General features: G+C 40.1%; 1 protein-coding gene across 1 annotated transcript in view; it reads right to left on the minus strand.

The window, feature by feature from the left end:
• The window catches only part of hipk3b (homeodomain interacting protein kinase 3b), a 40,059-nt gene that overhangs the window by 21,427 nt on the left and 5,128 nt on the right, over positions 1–13,504 (minus strand). The window contains 1 exon segment of the mRNA XM_035153904.2: positions 8,539–9,838. Coding sequence (XP_035009795.2) covers positions 8,539–9,838 — 1,300 coding nt within the window.

Genomic DNA, 13,504 nt, shown 5'->3' on the forward strand with positions numbered 1-13,504 from the left:
GGGCAACATTAATGCATTTACCGTCCATTAAATGCAATCAGACTTCTTCTAATGCTTTAATGGGCTGCGACATGAAAGCTGAACATGTTTTCCTCAGTCGCAATACAAAAGGCTGCATGTCAGGGCTGTTGACTGGTAATACTACATTCAGTGAGGGTGAGAAATAAATGACTTGGAGTTAGACATGAGTTGTCTACAATATCACTGTGTTCAAAGGTTTCTATGGAGTCTCATGTGTTATCGGTGCAAAACACCTTCGGAGGCAGCAGGGGGGGGGGACGACACATCTTCAAAGAGCTTTCTCCTGCATTGTCAAACGCTTTTTTTCCAAAAACATTCCCCAATTCACTGTTCATGTCTAGAAATTCAACCTTTCTATTACTGAATAACGTAGTCTAAAAGATGCTCATTAAGTTGAAAAAAAGCAGCCGTTAGAATAAACTAATTCACAAGATTATTTTCATAGATTTTCTCCCGACATGTTTCAATATGTAACACTGAGTTTTGGTGAGGGCCCTACAGTGATAGAGAATGAAGTCTGCATTGGCTGCTAGCTTGACTTTAATGGAGTCATCCCTAACATATCCTAATGTAAAATGCTGAGCACAGCAGTAACAGCAGACCCAGCACGGGAACACCACTATGCCAAGTCTAAGGGCTGCTGCACTTTAGAGGATTTTCAACTCTTGACCGATTTAAAAAACATGGGAGACCACAGACATAATGACAGATTAAACAGATTTTTTATTTTATAATCTTCCGAACACACCCTGGACGATTTGGCAAGAACGTCAGACCACACACTTGGCATTTGTAGGAAACCATTTCAGTGGCGTTTTCTCAATCCTTGAAATCTCACAGAAACAGGTATCTTCTTCTTCAGTTTTTCTTATGGCCGTTGGCAATGAATGTATGTAAATATTATTTATGTAAATAACCACCACCTTCTGAATTGGATTGTGGAACACTCGCGTGATTAAACGTGACTTTAGACAAAAAACTAAAATGGAGGAGGAACCACGTCGTGTGTTCTGTTTTGCAGTGAAAAAAAAGGAAAAAAATACAATGAATGTAGTCATGGCTGAGAAGCCCCTGCAATTGTGGCAAGGGGCTAGTCGGGTCTAAAATCGGCCCAATTATCGTCTAGTGTGCGGCAGCCTAAACTGCAAGTATGATTTTCAGCAACAGCCACATAATAAGACTCAAACAAGCAGAAGTAGTGGTAAAACTTTTTTTCTCCTCTCAGCCTGAAGCTCCCACTATATTTTACTGCTCCTTTGTGGATTAGTTCTGGCCAATGAAAGCATGTTTTTCCCTGGTCAACAAGTTCAACAGTTTGTCCCCTTGACCCAAACGGTTGCCTCCCTGCTTCCATCCATCTCTCTCTTTTCTTCTCTCTCTGTTTGTTTCTCTCTCACCCACAAAGAGGCTGAGGCACAAGCCAATTAGCAGAGGCAATGTAAAGACGATGCATGGCCAGATTCCAAGGCGGCTTGCTGATGTTCAGAAAAACTCCCTAAAAATTGGAAGAGGAGTTGGGTAAAATAAAATATAACCCATAATCATCTCCACACTGTCCTCTCTACTGCACAAATACAAATTTGATACTTCTCTTTTCTCAAGATAAGAAACATGTTTCTAAAGATGTAATGTTCCTTTAATCTGCAGGTCTCCAAAGTGTTTTCTTTTCACTTCTTTATCTCAACTGAAAAATAAATTTAGGGCAGACACAAGTCCTATTATTTGCAAGAAGGGCCGTGGTAGAGCAGAGAAATGCTCTCTTTTTCATATTCATGCCCATTATCTCACACAAACAAACAATCCTCTGAACTAGGGTTGTGCTGATAGGCAATAGAAGCGAGGACCGCCAAAGGTCAGAGCGATCAGCGATTGCTGACGGCTTAACCAATATCAAGACAATTTTTGTTGTTTTCCCATTCTGAATTATTAGTAGGGCCTAGTAATCATTTTGATTTATTTGCCCCTCCTTAGTTTCATTTTGGCACCCCCTCTACAGTCCACACAAACATCCTGTCACCAAAATACGCCTGTGCACACAGTCCCCAGTTGCAAAAGAGAAGAGGGATGTTTTTATTAACTATTAATTGCAAACGTTTCCACCACAGTGACGCCTCAATCAGAGTCGGTGCAGACAACACTGTCATACTAAAAGCCCATTATAGAGGGAACGTCATATGATTAATTGAAACATTTCATCTCTCGTCCAAGAGGCTTCCAAGTTCCCCTGGTCTTGTTATTAAGGAACAGATTCATAACTCGTGGCCACGACTTATCATCTGGTGCCCACGCGTCGTAATTCGCAGAAGTATAAACCAGGCTTTACACAGGCCTTCACTACAGTTGTCGTGAGCTCAGTCACAAACACAGACTGACCCCATTGTGACTCCATGGTGGAAGAACGGAGCCTCACTGCACGTCTCTTCCAGGAAATGTAATTCCTCACACTCCCTCAGAACACTGCATTATTCAGTAGAACACATAGGCAGTGTAGCACAGGCAGCACTTGCACTCTGATCTGCCCAGACCTCAGATTAACGTTACAAGGCTTTGGACATGTTTTACAGATGTACACCACTTAATGTGTTGACAAAGAGCCAGAGTTCAAAAAAGGATTTTGTTTATTCCCAAGATGGACTGTGCTTCTTTGACGTATTTTCAAATCATTGGCAAAAACTGTATCTCAGCTCTGGGCTTAGGATGACAAAAACCCATTCGTATAGAGGGTATAGTAAATAATTAGATAACTAATTGTATGAATACAAAGCTAGAAATGGAAGCCAACCCACAGTTTACGAAACAACCAGTAACTGATTCACCAGAATATATCATCCAACCAATCAGCCATTAATAGCCTTGACAACAAAATATCCTTCCATGTAGTTGTCAGCTTTGTAGCTTTTTGCCATTTCCAAGGTGAAATCATACAAGCTCTCCTTCAACATCTCACCCAAAGACATTTATTCAGCAAAAATTGCAACAGTGACTCAGTGACTATCTGGAATACAGAGCAGATTTTTGGATTTGAAGCATTTTCTACAGTTTTTAGTTTCTTCTTGTTAAGCTACCAAGTGAGACAGGCTTCGTTTATTGTGAAGCAGTCATATCAAAGCAGACTGTGTTACTGCAGCGGCTCACTGTGTTATTATCATGAATGTTGTAGAGTTATTCAAACAAAATTTGTACCGTAACAAAACATTTGCAGCTATTTTCATAAATAGATTCCTCATCTACTCTGGTAAATACTGCAGCTTCAGTTATTCCTACCAGTAACAGCACAAGGCAATATTGTATGAAAACAATGTGACCATCTGCACAACACCAGCTTAATCATTCGTTGCTAAAAACATGAAGCAGTGACACTGACTGATACCAAATCAGTTGAAGAGGCCAAATGAGCCTTTCACATGTGAGCACCAGTTGCTTCCACTTCATATCCAAGATTAAGTTTAAAACTACAAGAACTGCACTGTTAATTTGTCATAGCAACAAATGCTCTCTTCTCTTGTTAATACAATACAACATGACATAAACAGTACAATTTAAAAAGCCCTGATGCAGAATTCAGATGCTTGCTAACAAAAAGACTAAAAGCCATAACAAGCTACTTAGTCCACATAAATACCTTCCATCTGCTGCAATCATTTTTGACTGACTATTATTTTTTTTTTTTTAAAAACATCTTACTAAATTTCCAAATTGGACAGAATTCAATATGAGCCGTTTTACATGTTTATTAAACGACAATACAGTTAATAAGATAAACATGTTTTTGAGGACAAGAATAACATTTCTTCCAGCGGGTACATCAGCAATGAATAATAATACACTTTAATATTTGCAAAACGATACATTTAAAACTACAACTTAAATGAATATAATTAAGGTTTCATTTTCAAGTTGGCACCGTTATTGAGCTCAGAGAGTTCCAGCTTAGCTGACTGTGCAAATATGGCTGGAACACCGCGCATGGCCATTGGCCAGAAGCACGTAAACTGAAGGAGCAATCTGTCAAACTTATTAGTTTGAGTGGCAGATAGATAGGAGGTATCCACCAGCCAATGAACATTACTGGCTTACAAACATTTAATGCTGCGCACATAACCAAGTGCACACAAACACAAATGGACATATGAAAATCAAAACAGCTGACATTAGAGCTAGTTGACCTTGAACAAGTGTGAGCTCTCTTGTATTTCAAGCTGTCCTTATTTCATTCTGGCTGTCTATGTGCTTCACCATCTATAGAAGTCAAAGCACACTGGCCGGTGTCCCATGAGCTATTTTAAGCGACTCTTCACTCTCACCCACAGCAACGCTGTTCCCCTCACCGTATGCTTTGCATTCTCCGGTCTGTGAAGGGCTACCAACTACAGGGGGACAACTTTTTCATGTCATTAGTATTTTGTAATCGAATATTTGTCCTGACAGGAGACTTGCATCTAAAATGGATCCAAATATTCACTTCTAACATTAAATACCTCAATATTTACTGCAGCTCATAATGAAATGTACTGAAACTGCTGTTCACATTAAAGCCAATGACAGTCTATTAGTATTATAGTACTATAACTGGTAAAATATACTAGTATTTGATTTCTGCTATTGGTAGAACTTTATTATGAACCAAGTTAGCGCTAGAGTGAGCTGCCTTCTTCGCTTAGCTGGTCATTTCCCAAGTTACTATAAAAACTATCCAGCAGCTTTGTTTTGTCTGTACACACCATAAACTACCAAATGATGATATAAAGTAAAGATCATTTGTTTATTTGACTTCTGTATGTAAAGTGTTGCTACTCACTTATGTAAAATATCTTCCATCTGTGACCAGTTGAACATACAAATAAAGTGGAAAATACAAATTTTCACTGCACCTGCTATTTTGGTACATCAAATATATACTAGTGCACGTGATTTATAAGCAGACAGGTATCATTATGATCCTGCACTCTCACATCGGCTATTGTACTGCCGTATTTATTTTTATCAAAATACAAAACCATGTTAGACTTGGAAGAAATTGCTGGTCACCAAAGCTCCGGCTTGACAGTGCTGACAAAGAGCTGAAGCAGCTGCACGGCTCACTTCCTCCCCCACTAAAGTAGAACAAAGTACGACAGCTCTATTTTGAGCAACTTCCTGAAACAAAGTGCATTTACAACGATATTCACAAGAAAACCTTGATCAATGTGTGAGAATAGAGAAAGCCATCATTCTGTGTCATTGACAAGTATTTTTTTCCCCAACATTTTCATAAAACTGTGACCAAGGTAGGGGCAAAGCAAGTGTTTTCTCAATTTAGTGAAAAAAAAGCAACAGTAAATGCAAATAGAGATTCACATCAAATCATCTATTATCAATAACAGTTTTTTTTTTATTCCCTGTCGACCGTGCTGCTTCACTGGCTCAATGTTCAGGTGGTGAGAATTATTCAAATGCCATGTAAATTCTTTTCACTGGAACAGGTAGCACTGACCTGAATAAAGCCTGTTCCAGTCTCCTAAGCCTCAGGAAGACAAATGTTCACTAACAATCTGCACCAAAAAAAAAAAATCAAATGAATCTCATCAGTAGAGCACACCTATAGTTGGTCAGATATTACTGCCATAATGTACCAGGTGTAAGACAGGGATCTAAAAACAAACAACTTCCAGATATTAATGATTGTGTTTGCTTAGTATAAAACATGTTGGAAGGTTTATGGTTAACACAAACTGCAGGATTAAGTCAATCTTTCCAGTACCATTTAATCACGTTTTAAGTGTTAGGGTTTTTCTAGATTTAAAAAACATGTTTTCAATTTCTTTTTACAGATGTCTGGTGATTCATGCTGGTGGCATTTTTAAATTTTCAAACCAAAATCTCTTTTCATTTGCTTCTTCAATGCTGTTGAAACTGTGTAAGAAACACTGACACAGTACTGAAAGAGCTGTGCTCTCCCTTGTGCTCTCGCTGACACTTTGAAGGGCTAGACAAATATAGGAAATTGCATCTTTCAAGACATGTACAGTTGTGATTTCTCATATCAAGATGCATCAAACCTCATAGAAATTAGTTAATGTATTTTGTGGTCAGACATATGCCGTCTACAAGTATGAGAGAGACGCAAGATGGCCCATTAGCATTGGCAGGCAGTAAAAACACAACTAAACCAATTAGTGCAACGCATCAAGCTGACGCAGAAATGACATCCTACGTACTATAGGATGTCCTCACAGAGTAAGATCCCCTGGCACAGTAGAGAAAACAAGAGCCACTTGCCTTTCAAGATGAATATTGCCTACTTGCATGGATCTGTGCAAGACTGCAAGCAGAATATTTTATTTCCTACTGTCCCAACTGTGGAGGCATTTTCCTACACATTCCTCCACCCCAAACAAACATGTATGATGTTGTGTACGCTCCACAGCACTGGATATAACTATAATATAATCTTACATTCTAAAGCGACATCTAGAGATGACTTGACAGTTCTCGCAGCATATTATGTTATAATCTACTAGTGTGTGTAAATAGAGACTTGAAACAGAAAAAAAAGACACACTGGGTCACAGTTATGTCTCTTCTGTGAGTAAAGCACGAGTGAAACATGAGGCATTAAAGATCCAGTTTTCACGGAGCACAAATTAGAAGGAAGCATATCCTCAGATGGAAACTTTAATGAAACCTGCATAGACGGGCTGTATATGGGATTGTTGTTGGATTTGGATGAATACGCCCTTTTTCAATGGGCTCCATATAGCACACTTAAACTGTGGTTGTGGCGTGATCGTGTGCATTTACACTATATCATTACAGCAGTGGGTGACCAGCAGGGGAGCAGCAGAATACAGGAATCCTGACTGTATGTATGGTGGATAAATATTGACTGTTAAGAGGTCATTACTTGTGCTGCGGGAAAAATAAAAGCAAGACATAATGACATAAAGTTAATGAGTCAGTTAAAAATATGACTTGGTTGAATCACTACTGCTGGAGAGGGTACACCAGCTGGCAAGGTTGGAATTAAAACTATTTACCAACCAGAAGTAGGGATGGGCGATACAACGATGAAGATAATAATTGCAAAATAACTAGAAATATAAGACATGGTCGATACGTCGATAGAACTCATTCCATCCATGTTTTGACAGACTACACGAACAGCCAATGATAATGGATAATAGAGCGTAGGAGTAGCAGCTGGCAGCAGCACACATGCTAATGTCTGGGCTACCGCAGCCGTGCACTAATACGCCAGGAGTGGGATTGAGATAAAAGAGAAAATAACGGCAGAAAATGTTAACGAAAACTCGAGCGACAAATTTAGCGAAGAAAACACCACAACGGACACAGCCCAAAGCTTAAAAGACGAGGACATTGTTTAAAAGGAGGGTCAGAGGAATTCAATGGTGTGGAGAGATTTTGGCTATTTAAAGTCTGACAAGAAGCAGAGACGTGTGCACTGCAGATTGTGTCAAATTGTCGGTGTTTCCTGTTAATTATCTTGACAGCCCGCTATATTCTGACTTGTCCCACCCGCTTCATAATGAACCAAAAAATATCTCTAACTTGGTGTGCAATGCAATTTGGAGCACCATTTGCTGTGTGCTCATTCACGCTACCGTAAATTTTTTACCTTTCACGCGGACGCATGCAATGCATTTCCTTCTCTCACTTAAGAACTAGTCTTTCATTCTTTAGTCTGTGTACTGCACATGCACCCTATGTTATCGCCGTAGAATGATTTAATTGTAAAAGTGTAAGGAGATGATAAATGCAAAATGGCCTATATTATATTTACTTATATCAAAGTCTCTGTGCAAAGAGAGTAAAGGTATAGTGAACTGATCACTCTGGCCTCTTACACTACAGTTGATACCATTTGAGGCTTGTTTTGCTAGAAAAAGCACTCCTCGCAAAATGCCAAAGGTAATCTATCCTGCCAGTTTTCCTTGTGCACATGCAAGACCAGCAGAAACAAAGGCATCCTCCTAACATATACATTAGGTATTGCATCTACAGCCATGTCAGACCCCACAGCCAGTAACAGTATACTTGCGTGTTGAATGGCATTCTGTATTTTTCCTCCCAATCTTTCTTGCCTGAATCAAATTGTGCACTGTATGCAGTTGAGTCAGTCTCGCCTTTGTCTATTTTTCTCTCTCATAGTTTGTGTAAATTCTTAAGGCCAAAGTTGCTTTATGCCAAACATACCCAACATTTTCACAAAATTAAATGAATATATTTTCTCCTGTACTTTTGAAGTCTTGCAAAACATTTTTTTCTATCATGGGCAGCAACAATGACTGTGAACCCTGCTAATAAAAACACTGCAGGGTCAGTTATTTTTCAGCATGTGGTATGTGGGTCCTGAATAGGCAGGATGTTGTGCAGTATGGGAGACATTTCCTTGTTTTGCCAGAGGAAGGATATTTTTTAACCTGGCTGTGGTGGTCTGGACACCAACAGAGAATAAAATTTGTTTTATATGCACTGAACTCAAACTTGCCATGTTAAAAACTCTTGTTTTGTACTCACCTATAGTACCGAGACTGGAGGTAAGTGGAGCACACCGCTTTGGACACGTGACTTGCGGAGCCAAAATCTATCACCTTCACCCTGTAGGGTTGCCTCACTGGGTCCACCAGCATTATGTTCTCTGGCTTGAGGTCTGCATGAATTAGACCCATGCTCTTCAGCTTTTTCAGAGCTGTAGCTACCTGCTGTAACACAGGTCTGATCACTTTCAGGGACAGGGGGCTGAACTTATTCTGCTTCAGGAAATCGTACAGGTTCTGCTCGAGCATCTCAAACACCAGGCAGGTGTGACTGCGGTGCTGGAAGCATTCGAAGGCTCGCACCAGATTGTGCTCATCTGCATTCTCCCCACTCAGACGAGCAAGGATGCCGACTTCGATTTGACCCTGCCGTGCGTATGAAGGGTGGTTCTTCAGGATCTTCACAGCCACAACCTCCCCCGTGCCCCTTTTCCAGCACTTTACAACCTGGCCGAATGTGCCACGTCCCAAGAAATCCAGCACTTCATAAGTATTCTTCATGGAACACAGGACTTCATGATGTACCACCTGATAGTCCCCATCTCCTCCTCCTGCCCCTCCCGCTGCACCAACACCCCCTGGGCCTGCAACCTGTTTGGAGGGGCCCCCTCCAGCCACCACAGCTGCAGGCGCGGTCACGGCTGCGTTCCCCACATTCGTCGTTTGCAACATGGCGGGCAACATTGACAGTTCTTCCACAATCTGCATGGTGCTCCCTCGATTATCCAGTTCCTCACTTTTACGTTTCAGTCCACATCGCTGCGAGCTGTCAGCTGAGTTCAAACCTCCACAGTTCTCTTCTCTGTCACCCTCCTCCTCTCCACCTCCCTTGCCTCCTCCACTACAGCCCTCTCCCCTTCCCCCTCCTCCTGCTCCTGTTGCTCCACTGCTGCCCCCACTTGCTGCGTCTGCCTGCTGCTGCTCCTTGCCCTGCAAGTGGACAACCCCTGCGTCCTGCCGCTGCCGAGCCGCAGCTGGGCCTCCTCCTCTTTTACTGGGCTGTTGTCTCTGTACCCCACGCACCACCACTGTCTGCACCGGGTACTCACGTCCTCCACGTACTTTCACACCCACTGCAAAGTCTCGGTTCACAAACGAGTGGGCTTGTTTTGTTGGGTGCACGATGCCAAGGTTTCTGCTGTTCAGATAAGTCTGCGGGTGTGCCCTCTCATGGTACACACAGCTGCTGGGCTCAACTTTGAGTTTCTTCACACTGCTAAAGGCACTTGTCTGGGTTTGATAAATGTGTGGTGGGTAGACCAAGACTTGTGAGGCCATACCTGCAGATAAAGACAAACAAAGCAGCATGTCATTAGTTTGGATGCTCAACAAAAACAAAAAACAAAACAATTTTAACAATTTTACAAAGAATGGTGCATTTTAAAAGAAAACTGATAACAATTGGAGCCCCACTAATAAATCAGTTATTATAATAATAATAATAATATGGTCCAATATAAGCCTTTCACATACGTTACGGTGTCTGTGCATGTCTACGCAAATAAGCACCAATATAAAAACTATTGTAAAGAACAATGCAAAAAAATATACGTATTTGTGTTTACATTTTATGTAAAACATTCATGTTAATTTTATTTATTTATTTATTTAAGTTTATGATTGAAAAGTAAAACATAAATCAATTACGTTTCTTTCTCATAAGGGTTTGTTAATGACATCTTAGGAATCATTGCCATTTTCTTCTTTTAGATCTGCTGATATATAGTATCAACATTTTTTTTTTTACTCCCTAATATCCGTATCGGCCGCTGAAAATCCATGAGTCTTGTTCTAAGAAGAACTGTGGACCGGACTAACATGTGACTTCAATGGTGAAAAACAATACAAAAATAAATATCTAGTTGATTTATTATGCCCAAAAAAATATGAGTATATTCAAAACAACTGACAGCACTGATCTAATTATATTGTTGTGAATATAAGTAGGTGATGACATCACAGATTGTGGTGCCACACTAACATCCGACCACCTGTCACCCAAGCATTTGTTAAATGTATCAGAGCAAGAGTGCATGTTGTGGTGGAGTGCTCGAAAACACCTTCACCAATTCTGCCCTATACTCTGCAATCCCACCCACACCTCCACACAGCTGATGACTAACTTCTCAAAGGTTTGCCTGACCTTTTCCTGCCATTTCCATGCATCCTACTGCAGGTCTCTAGGCAACCAATGAAGATGGAGAGAGAATAAAGAGACAGACAAAGAGAGAAAGAAAAATAACTAACAAAGCATCATCAGGCACAATTACTTAAGATGTGGTTCTTTCTTCCCTCTTCTCCTATTACATGTGGATAAAAACAACTCATGCTCATGGAGAAATCTTGCTAAAAATATTCTGAGACGCAATCACTGTGTAACAGAAAAGGAGCAGTGAAGTGGCATGAATTTCTTGATCCTGATCATCTTTAAATGCCATTTTGAAAATTCTCAGCAACCTTACAGTACACACCGTATGTGTGCAACACTGGAGTCAATGACCCAATTTCATTCTGAGGCACATTTACTGAGATACAAGCAGCTTGTCCCCAAAGGTCCGATACTTTAATCAATAGTGATTTTGCAGACCCATGTTTTTCTGCATAAAAAACTAATTAAACAACTTTTTAATTGTTCTGTGTTCTGTGTATAAACAAGTTTTACTAATACCACCATCATTTTAATGTCCCTATTTCCCCAATTCATTAAAAAAAAAAATTCAGTTTCTAAAAGTCTATCAATGAGGACAAACAAGTGAGTCAGGTGTAGTCTGTTGGTGGCTCTGTAGAGTCTCCTAAAATAAACACCCCTGATGGAAAACACACTTATTTTGTGATAACAGACGCTGTGAGCCACCCCCTGTGACTCTATTCTGAGCAGCAAGATAAGGTCAAACAATTCCCTAGACAGCTCCCTGAACAATCACACCCAGTGTTACTGTTTGGTGGCACTGCTGATCATCTTCTCACTTAGAAACAATTTATAAAATTATCCAAAGCAGGGCTCAACAGCGCAGCCATTTTGGTTGTGAATAAAAACTAAATAAGAAGTTATCCATCAGGAAATTAAACTTAAGGTGGACTGAAAGTCAACTACAGTCTCACAAATTGTTATTCAGCCCAAAAGCATTTGTATTAGTGCTCATAGGAATGTAAATGATCACTTTTGAATGACTATGGTATAGGAGTTTGCATGTTGTCCCTGTGCCAGCGTGGCCACAGTGTACAGTCTAAAAACATGTGTGCTGTGTGTGCTGGGATTTCCTTTAATTGTTGTTGGGACAGTTTCTAACACATCCTTCAGTTATGGTGTGTTGTCTGTAATTTAGAGCCCAACAAAGGCCTCTATTAGTCATTAGAGACAAAGTAGTGTCGAATGTGAGAATTTCAGACTATGTCATACTTAATGGGATTTTCAAAATAAAGTTGCTGAGACAGACATCAATGCACAGACAAACATATGTCTTATAAATGAAACGCACTACATCTGTACTGAGTGTTTACTCTGCTTCCGAAATAGATATGTTTATTGTCTGGTCTGGAGATATAATCTGTCTTTTGCCAAGATATAGTCTGTCCCAAGACGGAGGTAGTCTGCACTCTCACCAACTAATCAATTAGGATGTCTAGAATATGAATACAAGAATAGTATTACACAAAACCCAATTTCAATTTTAAACAAAACTAACTTGGGTAGGAGTTTATTTCCCTGGCCACAAAAATACAATCACCAAATCAAAAGGTAAATACAAGTCTGACACAAAGATATGAAGTAGGCTGCCTTTGTTGCTTCGAAGCCAAACGCATGGCAGCTGCTACTATTATTACCATCTGGAGCCAGATACTGACTTGGTCAGCCACGAGGCTCCTCCTGTGGTGTCGCATTACATTCTTCAAAGCTGCAAAACCTTTCCAGAAACCTTGAGCTGCTAAGTAATTGCTCACAGTTGAACCTTTGACCCTGGCCTACTCAAAATTAAATTGAGAAGAAAATAAACACTAGCCACCTGTCTGCAATGAACAAATGGTACTGACTGATGAACCAAAAGTGCCTTTAGGCAAAGAAATGATGGTGATGAGAGGACAAACAGGTGACGACAGTCACAGCATGTTATGAGTAGGGGACAAAAACAATAATTGAAGCACTCTCTCCAACACAATTTCTCCCTAACAGGGCAAAACAAATACATGGTCTGATCTAATCTACAGTAGAATGTTATGTTTCCATTCAAATGTCACTGAAGACAATTTAAAAAAGCAATATACAATACAAAAGTGTGTAGGAGCGTGTTTCCACAAACTACAAATATTCCCCTTAATACTGGTCTTACTCAAAATCAGTTAAATTGTGAATGATGGAAGGACAGTAATGATTTGTTTGTTACAGGACCAATAACCCAAAACTGCACTAGTGTACTGGATACACACAAACCCATGCCACAGGTCAGTAAGTCAGTGAGGAGGTGTAGAAACTGTTCATGGCCATGTGGCTTGACTTCACAGTGAAACACAGTGTGGCTGCTATTAGTTCAGCTTTCACTCTGGAACATGTGAGCTATAAATATTTGTCATCCTTCAGCATATTAAAACAGACACATTGAGCATTCACACTTATCAAAATGATAACATCACCTTGCATCATCAATTCTGTGTGTAGATAAAGCTAACAGCATACAAAAACAAATGCATAAAAAGGTATGGTCCAAATGATAAAAAAATAAAAAGTCTTCTTTAAAAAAGACATGATCAGTAAGGAGTGGATGACTAACAGAATTTCCCCAAATATGCCAAAAATCTGACCATTACCGGGAACGCACAATTCAAGTAAAAATGAAAGCCAAGACTAATTCAACTCAGAATTGAGATCACCATTCCCCCCCATGATCCTCAGGGGCTTTTTAAATTATTGCAGTCCATGTCATCTTCATTCAGACAGTAAAAGCAAATAT

This window comes from Hippoglossus stenolepis, chromosome 1, assembly GCF_022539355.2.
Source record: "Hippoglossus stenolepis isolate QCI-W04-F060 chromosome 1, HSTE1.2, whole genome shotgun sequence".
In the NCBI taxonomy this organism is placed as follows: domain Eukaryota; kingdom Metazoa; phylum Chordata; class Actinopteri; order Pleuronectiformes; family Pleuronectidae; genus Hippoglossus; species Hippoglossus stenolepis.